The sequence below is a fragment of the Streptopelia decaocto genome (genome assembly GCF_964273445.1).
Source record: "Streptopelia decaocto genome assembly, chromosome: 7".
NCBI classification, from domain to species: Eukaryota; Metazoa; Chordata; class Aves; order Columbiformes; family Columbidae; genus Streptopelia; species Streptopelia decaocto.
In genome coordinates this window covers 13918309-13944706 of record NC_138661.1, presented here as the reverse complement: position 1 = coordinate 13944706, position 26398 = coordinate 13918309, and the positions used below count along the sequence as shown (strand labels likewise).

General features: G+C 45.9%; 1 protein-coding gene across 4 annotated transcripts in view; it reads right to left on the bottom strand.

The window, feature by feature from the left end:
- The window catches only part of BCL11B (BCL11 transcription factor B), a gene marked incomplete at its 3' end in the record, with an annotated part of 89823 nt that extends 64146 nt beyond the window's left edge, over positions 1 to 25677 (bottom strand). For 2 of the 4 annotated variants that reach the window (XM_082058044.1, XM_082058046.1), the window contains exons 1-2: positions 25523 to 25677; positions 11543 to 11911 (exon numbers count right to left, since the gene is read on the bottom strand). In XM_082058044.1, the coding sequence (XP_081914170.1) occupies positions 11543 to 11911; positions 25523 to 25580 (427 nt within the window). In that variant the 5' untranslated portion in view covers positions 25581 to 25677. The remainder of the gene's footprint in view (positions 1 to 11542; positions 11912 to 25522) is intronic. The other 2 variants (XM_082058043.1, XM_082058045.1) reach the window with 1 other exon arrangement.
- Positions 25678 to 26398: the final 721 nt, after the last annotated feature.

Below are 26398 nucleotides of genomic sequence, written 5' to 3'. Positions count from 1 at the left end.
AGGCAGATTCTATCTTGTTAGATTGTTATAAATGGGACCCCAGGGAATCGGCACACAGGCAGAGGCAGATGTGAGAGAGCCTTCTCAGAGCTCGGGTGTGCTTCACTTTTCTACTGCTGAAATTATGAATATTTTGGAGCAAAATAAACAACTTTAGGTTCCTCTGCCAGATCATTACAAAGAGCTGTCCGTAGACTAAAAAAATAACGCCATTTTGCTGAACTTAAAATTTTTTAAAGTTAACTGTTAAATTTCAAAGTGTGGTTTACATGTGCTGGCCACTTGTATGCACAAAAGTTTCAGAGACAGACACAGAAAAGGTTTCTAGTTATAAATCATTAAAGAAAGAAACCCACAAATTCTGTCTCGTTCTTTCTTAGTTAAATACATTGTCTCTGCTCCAGACCTGTTTTATAATACCATAAAATAGAGGCATGTTTCCGACACTAGGTTTGAGAAGCTGTCACATTAAAGGTAAACTTTTAATCTGCTATAGACAAACAGCACACATTTTTTATTTCTCAAGTAACAGCTCTGGAGAAATGTTTAAACAAGAGTTTAAGAGCTTTGTGGTAAAGCCACATATAGGGGTCTCAGACAGCTACTGGGTTTGAGCTTCTTTGTTGTTGTCCTTTTTAATTCTTTAAATAACCTACTCTGAAGTAGACTTCTAGGAGCAGAGTAACCAATATGCACGGTAAAGTGAACCTCTAGGCTTGCTTTAATTACTAGTTAATAAAAAAGAAATGTTTAAACTGAAATGCAGGCCTGAATTTCTAGTTATTTATCCTCATCTTTTTATTTTCTTGGGACGCACAATCAAATACTTTTAAGAAGTTAATTGTGTCACAATTAGTAACACATTAGTCCTCCGATATTTTTAATAGCAACCTAGGTTTTTCCCCAAGGCACTTAAAAATGGCAGGCTCGGCTATCCGCTCCTTTTTTTAAAACTCCCATGCGCTTTCTTCTTTAAAAACCTCCCACATGCATTTCACTTGGTCTGAAAATACCAGCACAGATCTTAATCCTGCCAACGCTTACAGACATGCTTAACTTTCTGCACATCAGTAATCCCGCTGACTGCGAGGACGGCTGGCGTACCTACAGCTCGGCGCCAGCCAGGGATGAAATCCTGCCCTCACTAAAGCCAGTGGCAAAACCCCCATTGACGTCAATAAGGTTGTGCTTTGACATCCAGTCTGTTACAGGATTGGGACCATCCTCATTTCAAGGTACTTTCCCAAACTCTTTTTTGTTTTGGTTTGGGTTTTTTTTCTCCTTTTTTTCCTTCCTGCTGTTTCTCCCCCTCACCTCCCACACTCACTCTTGTGGGGCCCCATATTGAGACCACTTGAAAACTTCTACCTTTCAAATCCCTCGGCAAGGGAAACCCCCCTCGCTGAGACGGGAAACGTTCTTTGCAGGTAAAGCTGAAAGAAACTACTTTGCCCTGCTGCGTGCATTTGAGTAAACTAATTAAAATCTGGGAACTTGGGTTCCAAACAATGCGAAGAAACAATTGTTAATATAAGCTGAAGTGAAATGGGAAGCTCCAGATGTTTAAAATTAGCTGTAGGGGGGGAAAAAAAAAAAATTAAGGAAAAGTTTTTTCATAATTTTACCATAAAGTCAAGGTGGCGCAGCTTGGACTGCACGGGGTTAAAATGATTTTGGGGGCTTGCACTACAGTGAAGGAGGCAAGCGGAGCGGGAGGCAGCGGCAGCCGCTCGGAAGTGCTGCGGTGCTGTGAAGAGCAGGCAGAAGTGAGCAAACCAGCTGAACCGCTTGCAGAATTAATCAGTAACAAAGAGGCTGGAGCTGTTGGCGGGCTTCAGCCCTTGAACCTGGACTCTGCTCTATAAATTTCAACTTGGAATGGCTCTCTACTTGTTGAAAGACAGGTTGGCTCCAGGCCAAGCCATAAGGAAAAAAAAAAAAAAGGCCAAAAAAGAAAATTCCTTCTTGCTCAGGAAACTTCCCTTCAGCTTCTAACTCTTTTTATGAGCTAGTAATAGGGCACTCTAGAAAATAGGAAACGAAAAGCGGGTATTGAAAGGAAAAAATGAGCTGGGAGTTGGTTTAGTAAAGAAAATAAAACAAGTAGGTGCTAATATGAAATCTGGATTTTGCCTGTGCACAAGTACATCAGCTATAATAGAAGACTTCTGAGCGCCTCGCCAATAATTCAAAGGAGACTTTTACAGTTACAGGTTTGACTCTGAAAATAATAAATGTCTTAAAAGAAGAAGAGAGCTGTTTAATACCTGACTGCAGTCTCATCTTGTTCTCTCCTCCCCCACTACTCCACCTTGTTTAAATGACCATTACACAAGCAGCGTGGTATAAAAAAACATGTAAAACCATCATTTATTCAGCAGCATCTCTTTCCTTTCTTATTTTTCCCCTCTTTAAACAGAGGCATGTGGGAGAACCAACGCTCTCCTCAGCCTCTGCTCATTGCCAAGACAGTTTCAGCCACAAATACCTTGCTACCGTGGTGCTTTTCCAGCTTGAACAGACAAGGAATGGGCTGGGGCAGAGTGAGGAGCTAGATTGTGGAGGGGGGGAGCTGTCAGAGTGGGAAGAAAGAAAGCAAACATCTATTCAGGGGCCAGACACGCAGAGCAAGGTCAGCTGCTGAGACACAGCCCTGTGCAGCAGCAATGCAATTACATCCAAACTCTGCACAGCACCGAGAGTCCCACAACCTGCACGCAAGGGTTGGACCAGAGGATCTAGGGCAGCTGGAAGAAGGGGTATAATGATTTTAATTGCTCTTCCGAGATGCTTAAAGGGTAGATGAGATGCTCTTTAGCTAGAGCAGGGGGCTGCTGCTCTATGCTGCTTGCAAGAATACATGCAGATACAATACCCTAATGAGAGAGTGGAGAGAGAAACATGGTGAGTGCCAGATATGATCAAAAGGTGAAATAAAACATCGAAATAAAATGCAGCCTAATCAGAGCATGGAGGACAGGGATAGACAATCTCTTCACCAAAAGTGGTTGTTAAGGTAAATTAGATTAATCACTCCCACCTCCTTTCCTCCCCAAACTCCCTTGTTTTTAATGAAGGGGCTTACTCCTGTAAGGCTGAACGCCATCCAAAGCTGCTGGACATTTAAAGCTATATGTGTAACAAGCCTGCGACAGACACATATCCTGTACTTCGGCTTTCCAAGAAAACTGGGATCTGCTGCTTGGTAGGTCTTTTCCATCTGCAGCTTTTATAACCCTGCTGAGGGACCAGTGAGCAGTGTCCCCTTTTTCTCATTCGAGAAATACACTACTTAATGCCAGAAGAAAGAGCAAGTTTAAGAGCCGTTGGGCTTAACAGTGGTTTGTGTTGATCGTGCTCGAACCTTTCTGCAAAGGCATACATACAAAGAGGAAAAAACAACCGCTAAGTAACCACTTCACATCTGCCAGTAAGATTATTAAACTCCTTACAAGCGGTATCTACCCCACCTTCCCCACTACACACAAACATACACACACCCCCAAGCTCTCCAACATGGCAACTAGAAGCCAAGACAGATCTCCTTTCCCCGCTGCAGTAACCACATTCATTCCTGTTAAGGGGTTAACGATTCGTTTCCACTACTTCTCTCGAGAAAACCTACAATGAAAACATTGGCTCACGAAAGCGTTCTCACTGCCAGAATGCCACAGCGCAAGTGAAAAGTCCGTTTTGTTTTCATTACATCTCTGGGATTTCCGGCTTAACTCCTGAGCTTAGACACCAAATCCCTAGATACCCCACCCACCCACTTTTTCTTCTTCTTTTTTTTTTTTTTTTTTTTTATAACATTTATACTGCACAGCCCACCAATTACCATTTGGAGGGTGGGAGGGATCAGGGAGAAGGAACCATGCTGAAAAGGATGCTCTCGCTGGAGCGAGTGCCTACATCTCCCCGGCTGAGAGCTACCCAGTTTCTCCAGGTTTCCAGGGCTCTCTGCTGAGAAACATAGTTTTATTGCTATGCCTGGCCTCCCTCCTCTATTTCTCACCCTCTGGGCTCCCATCTTCCCACTCAGCCACTGAAGCCAGCGCTGAAACTCAGCCCCAAATCTATGCCCTTTGAAGTTATGTGACATGACATAGAAATCCAAGCCTTTCTTGTACAAAAAGTATGATTACTTCACAAGGTTTTTTCTCCAGTTATGATAGAAAAATGTTCCAATCTCCAAAAAACCCTAGAAAGGTTCAACCTTTATGTCACAGCCGATTTGGTCACTGTGTATATAGGCAGCACAGTTCAAACACGGGCTGAGACAGAAAAACAATCTATTGAAAAGACATGAAGGGAGGCAGCCTCATGCTATAGCAGCACTTCTGTCCTGCTGAAGCAAAGGAACAATTTCTGTGCCTTTATGTATTTATTCACCACAGGAGAGGAACAGCAACTTCTTCTATCTATATAGGAGCTTTCCTGTTTTATAGTACTTCTATGGAACTGGCTTTCCTTCGGTTACATCCCAGTGCAAAATTCCCCTGCGAATGCACACAAATTCCTCTCTTGCAGTCAATACTCCACTGAGCACAAGCCTATTGCTATTAGTCACACCAAAGCAGATGCCAAAGCAGTATATAGGATGGTTGGGCACTACTTTTACTTTACTCCTAACAGTTGCTCACAAAGTTGTCAAGCAAAATGAGTAATGACTAGCTGACCAGTGCCTTTTCATCATTTACCATTACTGTTGTCTAAAAAATCTACCAGTCTTTCCGTGCTAATACTAAGCGGAGATATACGCAGTTTCTGGTCTCCCACACATGACCCAACTAATTTCACAAGAGGACCCAAATAAAGGAAAAAAAAACGCTTTATTGGGTGACATTTTGTCTAGGCTCTACCTCTGAGGAAGTCCAGAGTCCTTCCACTAAATTAAAAGAGGGAAACGGTAATGCCAAGCTGGTGCAAACAAGCAAGTTTCGCTCTTAACAGAGTGACTCCCGGTACATATCCACCCCGGAGCGAGAAGGCTCTGGCCACGTTTATTGAATGACCTTCTTAAATCCCCTCTCATCAGCCTGCAAAATGGCACTTCTGTCGAAAGAGTTTTATCTAGCATTGTCACATGTAAAACCAAAGATGACTGTAACTAAGAGTGATTAGAGAGAGAAAATAACAGCAGCAAGCTCCTGTTTCACAGTTTGGTACCTCGCACATTAGGGGGCAGGTCCCAGCTTGTGCCACCCCATCCGTGTGGCATGGCACCACCAGTTTCAGGGGAGTTACCCCAGGTGAAACCGGGCTCGACCACTTGCTGCTCCTCTGGCATCGTCACCTGCTGTCCTGGCCTCAAGGGAGTCCAGCTCATCACACACAGGGCACAGAAAATAACTTTGAAAAACAGGATGGCGAGAGGAACAAAACAAGAGGCTGAAACCAGCAGGGAGAATTGAGGGCATGATATTCCTCAGCGGTTTTTTGGTCTGCTTTTAAAGCCTGGTGTGATTAATTTCACACTTGACTCTGACGGATGCTGGGAAAACCTCAGTGCCTGGTGGGGCCACACCCTGGGAAGGACACGGCTGGGGGCAAACTGAGATGGGTGAGGGGAGAACGTGGCTGGTGGCCCCTGGGCCGGGCTGAGCAGAGGCTGCTGGAGCCACGCCACATGGGTGCGGTGAAGTTCAAGCAAGGGGAAGAAAGGGTTTCATAATTGCAGGTTTCTCCCCTTTAACTCTTGCTGGGATCAGCAGGGTGCTTACCGCTGCCTTGGCAGTACCAACAGCCGCAGCCCTGCCCTCTCTCAGTGCCAACTGGGGGCCATGCCGAGAATGGTGGGCTGCCAAGCCACCACTGAGCACCCTCTGCACCAGCCCCACTAAAAACCCCTAAAAATATGGATAACATCCTCTGGAATGCCTCCACCTGGCCTCACCGTCACCCTTAAAACTTCAAGCTGTCAATATTTCAGCAGCCCGCCGTCATGCCTGAAGCTGCAGTGAGCCAGGGGAAAGCAGCTGCAAGAGTCCTGTCCCTCAGAGGAGAGCCAGGCTCCCCCAGCATGCCCCCACCCTCCCTGGGTGCAGACAGGGCGCTGGGTGAGATCACACGGCTTGTTTTTCTACCCAGAACCTAAGCCAGGACCTCAGCCGAGGTCCCCGGGGGCAGGAGACTTGCTTGTTAGCCCTGCTCTCACAGAGCTGCAGCTGACACCTTCCGTGTGTGTCTCCCCACCAAGCTGCTCAGCCACACCAACTAGCAAAACACAATGCTAAATACCTGGTAAAGCTGCAGAGGAGGAGAAGGAGGAGGCCAGGTAACTAATCTGTGTTCAGGGAAAGCATGGCAGATGCGAGGGAAGAAACATGCCTGGAAAAGCCTCATGAAAAAGATTGCAGCTACAACCCAAGTTTCTCAGGCACTGTTACCACACACTTCTGGAAGCCTCTTCTTCCTCAAGGAGTGTTTTCCCTGGCCTGGCTTTGACAAGTCATTCCTGCAACACCCACGGCCCTAAAGAGGTGCTGGCAGCAGGACCTTGTGCTGTGGCAGCTTCTGGCCTCCGAGCCCTGTGCTGGCTCGATGCTGCTCAGGACATCTCTTCCCAACCTGCCTGACACCGACATTGTTGCCACCAGCCTCGGGTTGTTTCAGCTCACGTTTTCCTCCCCTCACGTGTGAAGGCATCACGATGGCTGTCTGAATCCTACAGTTAATATGGGTGCGCAGGTCCATAATGGTACATTGTAAGTGAATGTCTCAGGGTAGACAGCAATAATAATTAGCTGTCATGATTTGAAAAAAGGATAATCCATGCCATTGAGTTAACAATCACTCACACAACACACATGGATTTAACTAATCTTAATTTGGAAAAAAATAACAATTCTAAATATATCAAATAGCCTATTTCATGGGAACCTGCGGCGGTGTTTATCTCTGGCTTCCAGCACATGCGAGTTATTTAGTTTCTCTCACTGGCAGTTTTACCATTCAAAAGCCTGAAATGAACATTCATGGAGCAGGGGTTGCAGTTAAATCCTGCCTCTGACAGGGAGCCTTTTTTCTCGATGCACATCGAGTTCAAGTACACAGTGTACGGAGGCCAGCACTGGTGGCCGGGATGGGATGCGCGAGGAATTCCAGCCAACCCCCTCCCCATTCCTACCACCATCTTTGCAGAAATTAACTATCCTGTCTTAATGAACCTCTGCTTCTGGTATGGTTATCTGTCTGCAAGGGTATGCTGTCTCGAACATGTGGACCAGCAAGCGAAGCTGGAGAAGGTCTGGTCCAAGCGGTGCCTGGCCCATGGAGGCTATCTCCTCTCTGCTGGGGTTCTCTGAAACCGTCCAGCATTAAAAACAAGCTGTACATTACTTTTTCTTTAATTTGGATCATTTCAAAGAGCCCTGGTAAGAAACAGCCTGATGGCCCATGAGCGCAGCAGGGCCATGAGGAGGAAAGGAGATAACATCAATAAAAGGACAACATGAGCTACCTCCCCGGGACCTTCTTCAGCCAGGACAGGTCACCTGGTTATGCCCAAGATCTGATAAATATGAAAGATAAAAAGAAGTATAAAATACAACAGTGGTCTAATTGTTTCCAAAATACCTGCCAGCGGTGAAATGAAAGCAGCAGTAACTGATAACTCCTAGCCAACCCATTGGCCTGCCTGTGTTTTGCTGTGCAACAATCTGGTACATCTGTTTGATACTATCACACCCTCTGTACAAGAGGTAGAACTGATTTTCAAAAAGGTCAGCCAATTTAAAACAAAACAAAAAAAACCAGAAACTTTACAGGACAGACTGCTCCTAAGCAAGTCACATCCTTCCAGTGCCAGTAACGTACTACCATACACCTCAGGAACAGCCGTAACTAAATGAAAGCACATTGAAAAGCTTGAATTTGCAAGTTGCCAGTCAGGAAAAGATGACAGACTTCATTATCAGGAGGTCTTTAAAAGCTGATTGCAAAGATAAAGTTGCCTTTGTCTCTACTGATACCTAGAAATGTCAGTTGGGATTTGTGTTGCAAGCATGCAAATTCCTGCAGACTCCTGAGTTCTACCTGCCTCCCTTGAAACAGCACAAGGCCTGTTGTGTGGCCAAGAGACATTCAGTGACCACAGCAAACAGAGTTACCAAGAAAGAAAGAAAGAAAGCAAAAAAAGCAAGCAAGGAGGAAAGACGTCTACATTCCGAAGCATCCTGCATCAGGGCGAACACTCGGCATGGTGCTGCATCCCAGCATCCTCACGCCCAGAGGGAAGAGAGGTACAATGGCAGAGCCAAGCTCAGTGCTTGACATACCCTCCGTACACTCAGCCATGGTAAGCTGTACAGTTTGGCTGCTTAGTCACACCGCAGAAGGCCACACAAATCATTTCGACCAAATAAGAAGGTCTACAAAAATAACAGAAGATCAAGGAGAGGAGCTGAAACCTATTTGAGGGCAGCAGCAGTGGCAGCATATTTCAGGGAGCCGGAGTGGCAAGTGGGTGATTTCTGGTTTCCCTCTTCAAATATAAAGACTCAATTATCTTTGAACAGCTTGCTTTACACATGAATTGACACATTTATTTTACAATAAATAACTGAAAGTTATCTATGTTTCCTTTACTGTTAATCTACACAAAGAAATAATAAACAGAGCTTGTCTACAAAAATGCAACTACTGCAGTCCTCAGAATTCAATTAAGCTAAAATAATTAATGCTTCCACCATATTAAATTACTTTGTACATTTGAGCCACTGAAGTTTTTTTTTATTCTTTAATCTTTTTCCCCTTTTTATTTAATAAAAAAAAAAAAAGTTAGTTTCAAAGTAGGGGGGCTGGCTAGGAGGGGGAAAAAGAGCATGATTTGCTGTTAAAATGTAATGGTCTCCTTTAGCTGACACAGCATGTAGAAGTGTTTTGTGCCTTTGATTAAAATAACATTTTAAATGCTTTGAACAAACATATCTCCCCATACTTCTAAGGGATTATTTTACATATTTCTTGGTGGAATAAAGAAATTCATTCTTCCTGTCGCAGTACAGAAAGGCTAAGAATATCTTTCGTCACATATAAAGTAAAAATACTGTAGGCTGTTGCATTATTACCAAAAAAATAAAAAAATAAAGAGAGGGGGTGGCGGGGTGGGAGAAAGCTGCCTTAGAGATTAAGTTTCCCTTTTATGAAATCGTATTTAGTCTCTTTTTTTAACAAATCTAACAACAATGCTCTACAGCCGCTCACTGGGAAATACCTTTAATGTTAAATGCAGATTCTGATTTTCTTGGCTAATGCAGAAAGCCTTTCTATTGAAATATAAATAAGGGGTTTGGTATATCCCACTAAAGCCTTTCCAGTGAATGACTTCTGTGGGTTTTTCATGGCTACCCTCCATGGCTGTAATGTGAGGCTTTTATCCTACTATTGAAAACTATCCGCTGCTATTAAAAAAATATGGAAGGACACTGCACCTTTTTATCTCGGAGCTGGGCTCCTAATTGAGAAAGCATTCTTACTGCACTATTTAGTGGATGTCCCTATCTCCGTGCACTGCTGAGAAAATGCCAGTCAAATGATAAATCCTTTTATTTTTCTCAATTCAAAATCTTTCCTACATATTTTCATTTGATATTCAGTTTCGTCTGAAAGAGATTAGGTGCTGCAGATTGGCTTTTAAATTTTTTTTTCATGCTTTCTCCATGTGTGAACACCCCCATCACCCCCTCCCCCAGCAGATTTTCTCCATGGCAAAAGCGTTAGTTATATTGATGCTGACCCCCAGAAGCTGGGATGGGACAGCAACCTCTGCACTGGGTAAAGCCATTGAGGTATCTTGCTGTGGACTGAACTTGGGCATAGATTAGTAAAATGTGAGATCTGGACAGCAACAACAGCGTGGGTCTCCTGGACCAATCTTACTAAGCACTGGGTACTCTCTGCAAGGGGCTGAGCACCATCAGCTATTGAGAGAGCTCAGCACCATTCAGGAAGCCTTCAGCAGACTGGAAAAGAAGGTCCTGAATGCGTCTCTGCTGCTCCCACCAAAAGGGAAGGAAATATAGCCCTCAAATCTGCTACAACATGAGGTAGCTATTCACAACTGCAAAAGGATGGGGAAAGTTGAAAAAGGATGGTGAAAGGACAAGGTCAGGTCTTACAGCAGGGTTGCTTACAACACTACAGAGCAGGCTGCCACTGCTAATGCCCCCAAAACTACCTTGCTAAGATGGTGACTGCACCCATAAAAGATTCCTAGAAATCAACAAGGTACTCAATGGGTGGCATGTGCCTATAGATCATCTGGAGATGTGAAGACTGAAGCAGTTCAAAGCCCCCATCTTCATTTATATGATGGCCAAGCCCAGCAGGTATGCTGGGGACTGACTCAGAGACCTCCAGTACAAAAAGCGGGACACTCTGAATCTTCAGTTGTAAAAATAGGAGCCTCCCACAAGTCTTTTGGGGACACCCTAATGGGAACATCTCTACTACAGGCAGAATCCTGGACAGTCAGATCTAATCCCATAGGACAATTCCTAGAGAAACTGGAATAGTGGCAACAATGACAATTTGCCACTGGCTTCCTGTATGGAATACCGCTGATTCGAACAAAAAAGGCCCGTTTGAGGAAAGATCCTGCTGTGTAACCTGAAACTCCTACACACTAGCAGGGAGCAGAGCCTTCCTTTCACTGCTGCAGAGGAACACACGGCTGCAGAGAGAAGAAACGCCCAGCATGTCGGAAGCAGCCCCACGCTGGGTGCTCTGCAGGACCCGCTGCACAGCAGCTTGACCAGGTGGGTTCCATCACCCAACTACCCGCCTCTGAGCTGGAGGGGTCCGCAGAGCAAACGTTAACTGCACAGTGTTTTAGAAAAAGACATGCCTGTAATTCACTCATCTGGGCCAGCCTGTGCTCTAGTCTCTTCATTCAAAAGCCCCATTTGGGGTGTGCATGTGAATGCAGGTGTCGCCCACCCAACTCCAGACAGCTGCAGAGACCCAGGACAGGCAGCACAGTCAGCAATGCAGACCAGAAGCTGATGTCTATCCCCATCAAGGGGACAAGCAAGGATTTAATAAACCCCTGCTCTAGCAACAAAATCTTCTTCCCATTGCAGGCAGTGCGGACAGTGGGAAGAGGATTATTCCACTGTCTTCAGTGGAGTCAGGATTTGGTCCTTCCCAGTGGGTCTGCATATTACAAAGTGTCTGAACTGGACTGAATTGAGCATCTCACCAAAATCACTTATCCCTCCACCACTGCTACCTCTTTAAAGATGCTCCTGAAATGGTTTCTCACCACCATCTTCTGCTTTTTCCTATGTGTACAGGTTGCCCCTGAGCTCTCTGGGGAGATTAAGAGTTCCCTCCCTCCAGGAGCTGGCCCTGGCAGACAGCTACGCTGAATGAAGTGTGGGATGGACAGCCCTGCTGAGCCCTGCGGAGCTGTGAAGATCCTCCAGACCGCTGGTTCCTATAAAGATCTGTTACTGAAGCTTCTGTTTCATGGCACTTTCTAGAGGGCTCTCGTTAAAAGATTACCTAGGCAGTTGATTGAGTGTAAAACATGCTGTACCTGCAATGTTCTCCTGCTTGGGGCAAATTCCTTTTGTAGGCGTGAGAAGACGGTCTTCTTCATCGGGTGTGACTTGGATCCCGATTTCCACTGGCTCTGACACTTTCCTGAGCTCGGCGCGTGAGGAGGGGGGAGGGCTGCTCTTATCCATGCTCTTTTCATAGCAGGCACCAACAGTGCCATTGCACTGTTTTCTCTTGTGCTCTATAAAAACCAAGATGTCTCCCAGCGGGAAGTTCATCTGACACTGTCCACAGGTTAACAAGTCGGGGTCTGTCCCACCTGCGGCGATGCTGATGCCACCCGGCTCTGCTATTGCCAGGCTCTCATCCTCGTCGGCGAGTGCCGGTTCCACATGGTCAGCCTCTGCTTTACATGGACAAGGAGAAAGAGGGAGGAAAGGGATGAGGGGAGAAGAGAAAGAGATTGCTTTGAATGTTCACACACTCTGAAGGATGCATCATGAGAGGCCCAGCCTCCCCCCGCCCTCCCAAAGAAGCCAAGCCTGATTAGATCTTTCTTTTATTTCTCAGTTTTTCTGCTCTCCCAGAATGATTTCAATATATTTTGCAACCAAACCCTGCCTGAAAAAAAAAATGGAAAGGCTGACCTGGCATAGCTTTTCTGACAGCTCTTTCCCACTGCTGCCAGCACTGCAAGAATATCAGCAAAGAGCCATTTCACAAATGTTCAAGCCCCAAGTCACTTTCTGAAATAGTTCCTCTCTTTTTATCCCACCTTCTCATTCCCACCATATCTCCCAGCCATCTGGCTAAGGCCCCATCCAGCAAATGTTATGCACCTGAACCTCTCCTCCTATTTCAGAGGGGGAGAAAGCAAGGAGGGAAGTGCTTGTGTGCTCCAAACAAGCAGGATTGGGCTACCTGTGGCATATGAAATGAGTACCACTTTGCTCCATTACAAAGATACTGGCAAGGTTAAACAACCACCCGTTAACACAACTGCAAGACTAAGGTAAGCAGGATATGGTCTCATGAGAAGTTAAGGGGTTTCAAAAGTGTGCGCAGTGAGAAAGAGAATTAGGCACTTATTTAATGTACTGGAATATTAGCTGAGCCTGAAATCTTCGACTCATACTGATGTCAGATACATCTGCAGTTGCTATATAGATTAATAAAAGTTTTTTGTTTTAATCTTGTACACGGACCTGATGGATTTCATACCATTACCCCCAAAGACTGTGAAAGCATTTCTGAGTGAGCTGCATCAGTTTCTAAGAAATAAGTAACTTCTCATTTCATAATTAATAAAACAGCGCATTTTTAATGAGCATTTTAGAGATAATTCTTACATTATAAAATAATTACAGATCACAATCCATTTCTAGGGCAAAACGTGCTTTTTTGGTTTGTTTTCTCTTGTTCTGCCATGTAACTGCCAAATCACACAAACCTTGGGCTTTACTCGGGGAAAATTTCCACTGACTTTTGCCTAAGGCTGTTTTGCCTCTGCAAGGACTATAGGATTTGGGCTGAACAAAACAGAGGAACCAACAGTATGTAAATCAGCAAGTGAGACCTCTAATCGAATCAGGATTAAAGGAAAAGGAGGAAAAATGTTCTCTATTAGCCTGAGTGGTTTGCTTATGGATTTCCTGGGGAAAGCAAGTCACACAAATATCTCAGAGAAGTGGGACTGAGATAAACAGATGTTACAATTCAGATCTGGATTCTCCTCCTGATCAAAAACAAAAGGAGTTTCGTCCTACTTTTCAGAAAATTGGGGGGAAAAAAAAAAAAAAAAGTATTAAAGGGACAAGGGGTAGAAGGTGAAATGTATTACCTGGATACAAAAATCGTTGAGCCTTGAAAAAGGCAGTTTAGAAAAAGAATCACCCCCTCTTTTTGCCTTCCAGAATAAATAATTGATCGGTGTCTCTACCAGATGTATGACAGGGTGCACCGGAGCTCACAGACGGCGAAGCAGAGAGCAGCCGCAGCACCAGCGGCAGCAGCAGGACTGAGACCCCAGCGAAGTGCCCCAGCACGGGCTGTCCTGCCAGAGCAGACGATGGGCACAGAAAGGCTTCATTTTCCTAAACCACACCAGGCTTACCAAATACACAGCGCAATGCTCATTCTGGAAAACATTAATTACCTTTTCCCCTTAATCTAATTTTAAAAGGAGTTTGAAGACAGTGCTATGTAATTAGTTCACCAATTTATATCGTGAAAAGATGCCTCCTTGCCTTAGCGAAAATGTAACCATAACCCTGCACTGAACAGGGACTGCTGGGAAGGCAGCGGATGCCTGCAAACACCATGTCATGGTGTAAAAGTTAATTATTTAGTGCTGCAGTTCCCTTTAATGGTCCAACATTGAGCAATATTGTTTATATTGAAGAGAGCTTGCACCTTTAATTACCAATTACAAATACATTGTTTTAGAGCCAAAAGAAAAGGACTGTAAAAAGGGTCCTTTAGAAATGTGCACGCTATTTCTAGGAAGAATTCCTATTAAGGGGGAGTAGAGCGTCAAAATATTAAAAAAAAGCATGCACACACAGAGGCACAGTCACGCAGATGCACACACATGACATGGGACAAAGAGCTGGAAAAGACAACATGAAAATAGGAACTGAACCAAGGGTCGTAAGGAAAGAAAGGTGACAAAGGGGGAAAATGCTTGCAACTAGTTCCACCTAGCATTCCTGTAAAGCCTTTAGATTAAAGTCCGTCTCTCAAATTACAAAGGCTGAATTTTGGCATTTTTGTACATATAACAAATAAAAAGAGAAGCACAGATCTCAACTTTATTATCTTTTTGATGTGAGGATTTTTATTTTTTTTTTTGCCTATGATTTAAATTGTGCTCTTCAGAAAATGTAGCAAAACTGCTGCATTTGATAAGGGTATTGACCAGGTGCCTGCAAAACACGAAGGAGGTTTAAACAGCTAAACTGTTGCGAATTCTTTCTTTTCTGTCCTAAACTTCATTTGAATATTAGTTAAATCCAGATATGCCTATTCACTTACGCTCGCTCACTCTCTCTTTCCAAGGACTCTGCAATGGCACTTTTTTAAAATTGCATCTGGTATTCCTTCATGTTTTGGCAGTCATCGCATTACCAAAAATCAGCTTTTCGTTTTCTTGGTATGCCGAGCCCTCATGATCAGTAGTAATTGGGTTTCAAACTGTCAAAAGATTTTTTTACTCAGCTCTATTTCTGATTTGAGCTTAATGCAAATCATCAAGCATGAGACCAGCCATATACCCAACAATACAGAAGCTATATGACATCCCCTTATTTGTAACAAAGAAAACAGACAGAATGAAAAACAAAATACTGAATAGATCTTCAAATGCATTTTATCCATGTCAATTTGCATTTTTTTTCACTCAGAATAAGGAAAAAAAAAAAAAAAAAAGAAAAGGAAAAAAGGCTTCCTATTGACAACTCAATTAAGCCATTAAAAACCTATATTCAAGTAACATTACAGGAGAGATTTAAAACCCACAAAGGAAAAGAGAAAAAAGCCTACAAGTCCAGCCCATAACACATCGGGTCATGCCTAGTTAATACAACAGCCAAGATCTTAGGCTGTTTAAGGAGTCCTTTAATACCAATGCGGCAATTTAGGCCGGTCTCAATCTAAAGTTCTGACTCCACTGGTGTCTGTGGGTTTCCAATAAGTCGCTTCACATTATTTGAATTTAACTCTGTGGTTTTATTGCTGTTTGTTGGTAGCTGGGTTTGGGGGAAGGAGGGTGTTTCCTCACAAGTATTTATTTTTAATTATTTTTTTTAAGAAGGAGAAATCAATCCACACAGAAAAACAAACAAACAAACAAAAAAAAACTCCCTTACGGGGGAAAAGGGGAAAAAAAAAAATGCAAAGGAGTTATTCCCAGCCAGGAATCGTGCCCTGGTTCTTCCAGGTGCACTAAGGTGTGCCCAGCATTTTCCCTGCACCCAAAGACTCCTCCAAAGAGGATTGCCTTGGCATTGCCTGCCGAGGGAGCACGGCGAGCCACGGACGGGTGATCTGTGGGGACGTGATTGACACTGCTGTTATCCGATGGCTACAGGAAATTAATGCAATCGGACAATCTAAATCATTTGCTTTGCTTTGAAAAGCATTACACTTGCTGTCTGGAGTCTAAGCAGCATCTCCAAGCTCGCTGGCTGCCTAACATGCCAAAATACAGTGGACAAACTCTTTAATTTCATAAAGGCACTGTCGCAAAACCACCAGCGCTCCTACTTCTGTGTGGTGACATCATTAGAGCATATGTGCCCCATACAAACAATACTCTCGTGCCCAATATTAAAGCAAATGCACATGCTTACTACTTTCTGCCTGTCAGATGTCTCAAAATTGTACCCATTAATAGTGAAAAAGACTGAGTTACTAAAAATCATTTCCAAGGCCTCAAAGGACAAAACCGTGGATGCTTGTTTACGGGGTTTGGGTGAGGCTGGGTCCAGGCAGCAGTAATTTATTGCACTGCAGAACCAAGGTAAGAACAGCTCTAAAAGTTGCCAGCCTATTCTCTTCTGTATTTTTCCTGTCCCACGGTATCAAGAGGAGGCAGAGGAAGGGGGAAGGGGGAACAGTTTGGTGCCGGGCCAAAGCATTGCATGTCAAACCTCCCTTCCGCGGTCGGCTTCTGCACAAATCGATAACGGAGGGTTAAGGCAAGCACTGCCAGTGCCTTTGCTGCAGATGGTGGGTGAGTGCCCTGCCTGCCCGGGCACTCCGCCACAGCCACTGCCCAACCTTCTGCCCAGCGGGGGGCAAAGCTTGAGCTACCTCAGGGGTCACCTGCCTTCGGGACAAGCTGGGGCTGCTTGAGGTCTGCCATGGTGACACAGCTTCTGGTGCGCAGGCATGGGAACCACCCGCAAGCCTGCCGCAGTGTGCGGAGCATGCCGTTCTCCACACACAGGCACTGCTGTCTTGAAGGCACATCCAGAAAGAGCTCAGCCTAGTTGGGAGCAAGCACAAAGAAGTGACTTGCTCTTCAGGGTGTTGGCCCAAAGCAGGCCTGAAAATGATGTCCCTTCAATCAACACCCACATGTCACATTTACTGTAACATCAACATGCTTAACGGAAATAGCTCAGATCACACGCTCTCTAGCTGGGTTATCGCCGAGATCGGTGTCAGGATCCTCGCTGCACAAAGACTAACGGCTGCTCGAAGCAGGCGACGGGGCTCCTCACCATCTAAGTTTATCAATAACCTGTTTCTAGAGCCTTCCTGCAGCTCCCTGCAGCTTCAAGGTGCAGTGTTGAGCTTATGCCTATATGTTGCATCAGCATCGTGCTCAGTGGTGCTAGGCACTGCTTATCTGCCACCAATTTTAAATTTTTTTCTGAGGACTGAAAAACAATTGTTCAGAGTGTTGGTTTTTGTTGTGTTGTTTTTGTTTTTTTTTTAATTAAAGTCTGAGCCCGAGTTGGCCAAAAGAGACAACTTGATGGGGAAGCCCTAGAAACACCAGGGCCCATAGCTCTGCCGCTCTTTGCGAGCGGCTCCCAGGCATGTGCCAAGTGCACAAAGGCGGCAGGAGCAGCGGCAAACCTCCGTCTGCTGTGCCGTGTGTGGCCCCGGTGCAGCTGTCGAGCCGCTGCTGTCCGGTCCCTGCTGCCACACACCAGCCACTGTGTCCCTGTCCGGTGGTGGCAATGGTGGCTGGGGCAGGCTGGGCACTGACACTGGCCTGCAGCAGCAGGATGGAGCCCCTGGAGCTTCCCTTGTTGGTTACCAGCACCAAGTGGAGCAGGACCCTGTGGTGTGGGGCGGGAAATAACCGGTTTCACTCTAGCACCTGCGTGAGCCCGTGCACAGCTGTGAGTGAGAGGGTTCTCCTGCAACACCGGTACATCAGACACCTTTTGCAGAAGTATCCCAAATCCCTGGGAAAGCAGTTTAACCCTCCGTACACACCTGAGACAGAGCAAGCCCAAGCACCCCCACAAAGAGCCAGGCAAGGCATCAGGGTTTAGGGAAACGAAGAAGGAAAACAACACAATAACCACACTGGACCCAAACAGGACAAAAGCCAAGAATATCCGAGGATCTACACAAACCCCCAACACTTGTCACATGTTATTTTATCAGAAACTATATACAGTGGTAAAGAAGGCAGTGATGTCTCTCCTCTTAAGTAAACTATACGTTCATAAAAAATATTTATTGCTTTAGAAAGTGTAAAATGCATAGGCTCTTCTATAGACTGCAGCAGCTGTAAATCTCCACAGATAAAATGGGATGTGATGATGTGATATAAAAGCATGCTTTGTTCCCCAGTGAATACATTTGTTTTATTTAAAACTAAATGACAACCAAGGAGAGAAAGGAGCGCTCGGTGCCACAAAAGGAGAAGGAGCAGTATTTGGGTGCAAGCTTTTAACTGGCATAGAAATGGATATTGGAAGCACAGATTCTTACCCAAGGATTTTAAAGGCATGGTCAAAATTGAGTAATTAGTTTCGAACATGTATTAAACACACAACAGCTCTGTTCTCTTCTTAAATATCAGGCTCAAAAGCAACTGTGTTTCTCAATTGTGTACGGCACACTGTTGCTCATATGCAATTTTCTTAAGCCTTTTTTTTTACTTTCATTGAAACATATTCATTATAACATTCAGCGAATTTATGGCTTCTTCCAGTGGCTTAGTAAAAGGGGTCATAAAAAAGTTAAGTAAACCAGCGTGTTTTTTTCCTCTCCCTTAACTTTGGATTCCTTTTTTATACTGTGCTGCCTAGTGCTTAGTCTTTGGAAAGTACCTTGGGCATATCCAGCACACACACAAATTATCAGCTGCTCCAGGAATAAAAAAAATTTTAAAAAAAAGGAATTCCTTGCACTGAGGCAACTACACAAAAGACTTGCATATGTCAAAAATACAGAACTATGTCCCCGTGAATGCTGCACCATTAATCAAATCCCCGATCTGGTGTCACTTTTGCCAGTAAAATCATGATATTCTCTAACCTGCTTCTACTGGCGTGTGCCTGCAACGCATGAAGTGTGTCCCTCTGCTTTAATTTGTTTTTGAATAGCCTGCTTTAGGCATTTTTATATATCCTTTGAAAAAAAAAAAAAAAAAGAAAAAGAAACGAAAAAAGAAAGAGAAAGAGGCTACTACTTAAAGCTCCAACAAGGGTCTACAGTACTGAGCAAGAAACAGCATTTTGGGAGGGAGGGGGACAGCGAGCAAATTTAACCGATGTTCGGGAGCTGAACACACAGCTGCTTCTGAGGCTGTAACCGTGGGTGCCGAGGAACGATGTGCAGCCTGCCCAGATACATTTTAAGAAAGTAAATAAACATGAAGGAGGAAGGTGCCGTAGTAAGAGCAGCTGAATGAATCATGCATTTATCAATGCACGCAGTTATTGCTGTCGTTTCCCTCCCTCGTTAAAAAGATACATATATATAAATCCATCTACAGCCAATGCTGATGCTTCACCAAGCACTTTTATGGTACCACTAACTTTAAAGCAGGCGGTAACCCCCAGCCCTCATTTATTTTTCCGCCTGCTTTCTCTAGAGGCTACCGAGGGGAGACCAAATTCAACCGACCACTGCAACACAACCCTGGAGAAACAAAACTGCGATCGAAAAGAAGGAAAAGCTCCATCAGTGAAGCAGAGAGCCATTTTCGGGTAGCAGGTCTCTGTGGGGAGACTTTTCTACCAGGTTTCAACCTGGGGGAGTGGGACGGGTGGGAGGCAGAGGAGGGAGCAGGACGAAGGGGAGTGTGGTTGTGCGTGTGCTGGGTGGGCAGAGGCAACGGGGAGGAGGAGAGGGAGATTGCTGTTTCTCTTGGTGAAAGTTAACAGTCGTGGAATGGAAGGAAAGCCATCGTCAGAAAAGTTTGATTTTTCAGGAGGGGAGAAGGGAAGGTTTCTCCCTCGACTGGGGAATGCCAGCATCAGCAGCGGCCTGGGCACTGTGCTCTTCAGCTTATCAGTCTGTCAAACGAGCTGGCTGCTGTCTATATGCTTCCAACTAGCTCAATTCAAACATAAATGAAGTAGAGAAATCATCAGATAAATTGCTGGCCCTCACTACCCAAGAGTGAAGGGGTTTTGTACAGCTGATGACAGCCCTGATCTTTTGTCTGACCTAATTTACTTCTCTTTCAGGTTAGAATAAAGTGCACTTTCCTGTCACAGGATAACCTCCATCCACATATTGTGCCATAAAAATAAGAAGATGCTTGTGCTATGTTAGCAATACCATAACCTGATGAATTTCTAGGGTTGGGTGAAATAAACATTCACCGATCAAAGCTTCCCATGTGTACGCCACAAAATTATATGTTTGGGCAAGAAAGCGTCCCGCTAAAGTCCATCCATGAAGCACAAGCCGACTGCAGCAGAGAACAGCACAAGACCAGCAGAGCAGCCTGTGAGCTGCTCAGCAGCAACTTCTGCATGACAGATGTGATTTTGTGCTTATTTCTCTAGAAAAAAAAAAAAAAAAAAGCTTATTTTTGTTTGCAGGAACTGCAGATTTTTTTTGCTATAAGGGTCTGATGATGAAAGTAAGGTAAACTATCTAATGTTAAATCCTCTCGGCAGGGATACATGTGGCTTTCTGACATGTAATCAACACCAAATTACGTACATGTATGTCTGCTTTATTGCTCTACACACCTTCCCCTAGAACTCCAGTTTCCCCGCTCTGTGTTTTTATGTCCACTGGAACAAACAAATGGGTCTCTGTGGGTTTTTTTCCCCCCACGCACAGAGACTCACTCATGTACAGGTATAATTAGCCTGATTGCTATCTGACAACAACAAATTGAGAATTTAAACATCGTACGTTGACGATAAAAGGCATCGTTAAAAAATAATTTGAATTAAAAATTCCTGCCTGCCCGAGCCCATTACTCAGCCACAATTTAGCTAAAAATAGATTTGTCTCGCTCACAGCCCCTCTCAGCTAGTGCTGTATAGATCTTCGCATGAAAATCAATACCACAACTTTACACCGAAAACATTTTGCAACACCGTAAACTGCCTGAGCCGCGGCTGTGATTTCCCCGGGCAGCGCATCCCGTCCCGGGCAGCGGCCCCGCCGTGCCGCGGGCCGGGAGCTCCCCCTAGTCGTCATCTCCCGCCACTGGCAGCCGGGCCACCAGGCAGGCTCGGGAGGCGAGCAAAAAAGAAGCCAGCAAAGTTTATTTTGGAAAGTGTTTTTCCATCAACAAACAGCACGGAGCGCAAAGCGATCCAGGTAGGAAACGCGGAAGGGAAGCAAAAGTCTCGCACAGAGGCAATTTTTAAGCGAAAAGATTTGCCAGCAGGAAGCTCAGCCCCGGGAAGAGCCGCTGAAGAGGTGTCAACTGGAGTCGGTAACCGGTATCAATAATTTGTACTACTTCTACAAGCGCACACTCCTGTAAGTCCTAATTATTGTCAAATATGCCACAAGACAACCCTTTGTTCTCCAGAGAAACATACATTTTGCGCAAGACAAGGGCTCCAACCACTCCTATTAAAGGCAGCCAGGTTGTAAAATCTTGAAGACTTTTATTTCTCAATATTTAAATAAGCCTGACAAAATATGCTCTGCATCTGCCGACCAGCAAATAACATAAAATGCAAAATGATTTCTCACCCGCTGTATATCTATTTAAGCCACTGAGCACATCAAAAAAAAATGACAGAACAACCTAGATCCTCAATCTAGCTACGCTGCAACAGTTTTTAAAAAACATTTTAAAATACCAGAAACTATTAAAATGTGCCAGTATTTTTTTTTTAATCTCGCAAGTCTGGTACAAATACATTCAAATGAACGGCAAGTGAAAGTCAACAACATGCAACCTTTTTTTTTCCTGTCCTATTTAAAGCCAACACATGTAATGCCTTTTAAAAATATGTTAAGCTTTTCTGTGCACAACTATGCAGGTATTATGAAAAAGTCAGCTGCCTCCAAAATAATAATAATTTCCTCTCTAATTCTTTAGTCACAGCTTACATTCTCTTTGTATTAGAATTTATTACCTTGGTGTGTTTTGTTGTTTTTTGGGTTTTTTTTTTTGTTTTTCTGTAGGAAAAAGTGCATTAATTGCACTAAATCTAAATGCATTTTAAGAGAAGCTCCTTGAAGCAATTTGGAAAACTTTGACATGCAAAAACTTGTAGGGTTTTTTTATTATTATTGCTAATGACTACGTACAAATACAAAGCAATAAAGGAAATTATTACTTTTCCTAGGGAACCTGTTGACCAGGTACTGAAAAGCCTCCTTGGGAAACCTGGCTTTCTACCTGGAATTGTATGATTTTACTGAACCTTTCCCTCCCAGTCTTTACTTCTGCTGTACAGAAATGTTCTTGCTTTGCCGCCTTCTGCAAAACTGCTATCAGCAAGCTTTTTACATGCTCTCGCCTTTCACATTTCCTTCAAATACAAAATGCAGGACTAGTTTGAAAACAGATTTCTCGAGTTAAAAAAAGATGTTTAGCTGGAAAATCAGCAATTTGAATCAAACCAAAATAACGTTTATTTGCATAGAGCAGCTCAACAGCTCAGCCTCCTCTTTACATAATTGCCTCTTTGGCTTTGTCCACTCATCTAACTGAGCTCGACTACCAAGTTTGTTCTGTCCACCACGGCTGAATAAAGGTCCAGAGCTGCTCTTCTCTAAGTGTTTTCCTTCTTTTTGCCCTGCAAATGCATCTGTTACGGGGCTGCCTGGGTGAGCCTGGCAAGGACAAACAGGCCACCCTGTTTTGCAGTTTTAAAGACCACTGTGCTAAGGATACACTGCAACTCTGGAGCACGACTACATTTCAGCCCCTCTGCTTTTTGTGTTGTTTGTCTTACACAGGATCTAAATGTTTCTCTGAACACCAAGAGCATGAAACCAAATAAACTCCAGCTGAACAGTGTCAGAAAACCCTTCTCTCTCTCTCCCCCCATCTCTCTCCCAATCTCTCTTTCCTTGCCTGGCAGAGACCTCCAATCCATCCTGACATGCAACTTTCCTGACAGATGCCAAAAAGGGAGAGTGAGCCCAAGCTGAACTTGACATAAATGCAAGATTTCAGAAAATAGTATCAAACCATCCCAGCTTTGGGGGCTTGGCTTGGGGTTGTCTTTATTTTGTTGTAAGTGTTTTGGTTTCCCATTCTGTCGCCCGCTACTTTCCAAACTCTCCCTTGCAGAGGACAGTCTCCCTAGCTGCTATTTCCCCAAAGAATGACACCTTCCCGGGGAGTGCGGGGATTGCGAAACCTCCTCCTGCAAGCCTGCAGCTGAGGCTCCGCGCCTGTGCGCTGAAATGCCTGCGCTCCCTGCTCCCCCCAGCCCCAGCCGCAGCGCGCCCCCCCTCCCCGGCTCCCACCTCCTCCTCCCCTGAATACCTTCATTTTTTTCTGCCACTGTTCAGTATGCAGCCTGATTTCTCCGCCAGCTTCCTCAGGATGGAGAGACAGATAAATACAGGAGGGGAGGGAGGGAATCTGCGTACCGCTCTGCTCTCCATTCCTCCCCAGCCTCCTCGCTAAACCCATTGTACACGCAGCTCCTCGGCACCTTCTCATGCTCTCCTGCCTCATTATTTACTTTCAAGTAAAGCGATCAGAAAAGGAGATCAAACTGGAATAACAAACCTACCTGTCTCTCTTCTCCACCCCACCTCCCCCCACCACCAGCAACATCAGCGAGAAAATAAATGTTTCACCCCTTTAAACAAATTCAAACGTGCGCAACAAACCAGATTTTCCGCACACCCCCTTTCAACACCACACATATCCTCGGAACTGAAACAGAAAAGTGGGAGAAATTTCACAGGGCGATTTAGAGGGGTTAGGTTGTTGATGCTTTTTCTTAAAAAAGAATAAAATAAAAAATTAAGAAGCCACCAATAAAAAGGAAATGCATTTTCCAAACCGGATGGTTAAAAACAAAAATGCAATTAACGAAGGGGAGGAAGCTGGGGGGGGAAGGAATCCACCTTTTATGGTGATGCCAATCTGGCTCCAAAATAACAATGAATTAAAAACAACCCCCCCAGAAATAACTTAATATTAGATGCATCTTCATTTGTGTTCCACCAGCTGATGGGCTGGGAGGCGGGGGGGGGAGAGGGAGGAACGGGTTAAAAAATAAAGGTACACAAAAAAAAAAAAAAAAAGAGACTAAGAAATTGAAATTTCGGGACTCAAACCGCCTCCCCCCCTAAACCCCTCCGATACGAGAAGAAAAAAAATCTCACAGGAGGTGGAAAAATGATAAACACATAGATATCTCGATTCCCAAGGAAATCTTACAAACAGAAATTTATCACCGGTAACAAAGAAAGAGGAGCTCGCAAGCACCAAATGCTCCTGGCAGATGGCTCCTATTCTTGGCTTTCAGGGGAGGGAGAGAAGCCGGGGGAATATTTTATTTATTTATTTAAATTCTTTAAAATCTCAACATAAATATTCGAATCCACCGCGGCTCCGGCTCAGCCCCGGGCTGGCTCGGTGTGCGCCGCCGCCCCCCGCAGCACAGCAACTTGCGGACTCCTCTTACAGGAAAGGGGTGTCCGGCCGGCCTTCCCGGCGGGGTGCTGGGCCCCATCCCGGCCTCCGCTCCCCCGAACCTCGCCACGGTGTGCCGGGAATTTTCTACCAACCCCCCCAAACGGGTCCCATGCTACAGGAGGGAAATGGGGACCTCCTTGACCCCCCCGCCGTGCCCCGGTGGTAGAGGAGAAGTGGGGAGCGCTGGTGGCCCCGCGCGCCGGGGGGAGCCCCCACTCCTCTCCCCCCCCCACGCGGCACAAGCCCCGCGGGGACGGGAGCGGCGGAGCAGCGGAGCGGGGCGCCCGGCGCGGAGACCTGCCCCCGACCGTGCCTGCAGGCGCTCGCCCTTCTCCCGGGGCTTTAGGGGTGGAAACGGGGAGGAAGGGGGATGCTGGAGCTGGAGGGGAATGCCTCCTTCCCTCCCCTCGCTTTATCTTTTCCTTCTCTTTTTTTTTTTTTTTTTTTTTTTTTGCGGGGGGGGGGGGGGGGGGGCGCGCGGCGGGCGGGTATGTGTGTGTTTTCATTTCACAATGGGAGCTTCGACAAAGTGCAGCAAAGTGCAGCATCCGCTCCTGCCCCGGCACCCTAGCTGGTGCCGCTGCCTGGTCCTCATTTCGTGCCCTCCAGCCCTGTCCTCCACCTTGTCTCTCCCGCGCTCCATGTCTCCGACAGACACCTCCTCCCGCCCCCGGCCCCTCTGCACCCCTTGCCCTGGCTCTAGCCTCAAACAAGCTTCTCCTGCCTTCCCCCCCACTTTGGAGGAGAGTTATCTCCCCCCGCCGGCGATGCATTTGGGGCGGGCAGGGTTCAGCCTGCCCATCTACCTGCCCCCGCTCCCCGCGCCGGGGGGCTCGGCGGCCGCTCCGTCCGGCCCACCGCCTCCATGTGCTTCCCGTTAAGACCCCCCCCGGCCGCTCGGCTTCACCCCTGCTCGCTGCCCACCTTGATCCGCCGCCCCCCCCGCCCCGGCCCGGCTGTCACGCCGAAGCGAGGCGCTCGGCCAACTTTTCCCACCGCTCCGCGCTGCCCGAGGAGCGCGGAACGAGGAGCGGGGCCGGGGGCGAGCGGCGGAGCCCCGGCTGGATGGCCCGGCCCGCAGCTGCGCGCCCGGCTCCGCCGCCCCCCGCACACGCACCCGCTCCCCGGAGGAGCCCCGCGCCGCTCCACGCCACGCCGCGCTCTCCCCGCCGGCAGCGCCTTTCCCGCTCCACGCCGCCTGCCTGACCGCCTCACCTCCGCACCGCTGCAAAAACGCACGGCAAACTTCGGGCTTCTCCCCCCCTCCACCCTCAGCCCATCCCCCCTAGCCACACACCCCCCTCCCCTCTTTAATTCCCTTCTCCTCTCCCTCTCTCTGAAGTCATTTACCAGCTTTGGTTGCTCTTGGAGTCTCCCCCCCCCCCAGCCGCTTCCTCCCCTTCCCTAATTTTGCTTCTCGATTTCGGCTCAGTCTGGTTCCAAGTTCAAACTTACGTGTGATAATCTCTCTTTGTGACAAGTGCTGCGGGTTTCCCTGCTTGCGACGGGACATTGCCCTGGCATTTACACTGGCATCGCCTGGAGAGCTGCACTGGTTTGGGGTGATGTGTTGGGGGGGCGATCCTCCTCCTCTTTCTTTTTTTATTTTTTTCCTCTTTCTTCTTCTTCTTTATCGAGTTCTTCTTCTTGGAAAAAAAAAAAAAAAAAAAGGGAAAAAAAGCCTCCTTTTTGTTGCTGCTGTGGTGCACTGGATGGGATCCTCTCTCAATTAAAAATCATCATCATCATCAGGAAAAGCTTTCTCGCTCTTTTTTTTTCTCTCTTTCACACACTCTGTCTTTTCTCCACTGCTTCTGGCACTTGGACTTCCAGATCTCTTCTTGAACTTAGGAGGATAGCACCGCCAGTGACACTTTTCTCTTTCCCTCTTTCCAGAGTGCTTCGCAAATTGGCAAGTGCGCTTTTCCAACAGGAGGGTAAAAAAGAAAAAAAAAAAAAAAAAAATAAAAGAAAAAATAAATTTTTTTTAAAAAAAAAGGGAAAAAAAAAAGGCAGGAATGTATATTTAAAAAGTACTAGAATTGGGATTGCCCAGACAAAAAAATTGCCAAAAAAAAAATATTCAGAGCTTGACCCTTGCTGGGTAGATATATAGAGAGAATTTTTTTGAAAAGGGGTAGCCAAAACTGTGTCTCCTCTTTCCCAGTTCAAGTGGCACTGCTCTGCCCTGGTGCTTTTGGATTGCCAGTGCTCCTGCACCACTTTGCACTCTTCCCCCCTCGCCTGGCACTGGGACTGGAAGGAAGGAAGCCCCCAGTGCAGCTGGGCTGGTGCTGGCTATTACTATTATATATTGCAATGTGAAGATGG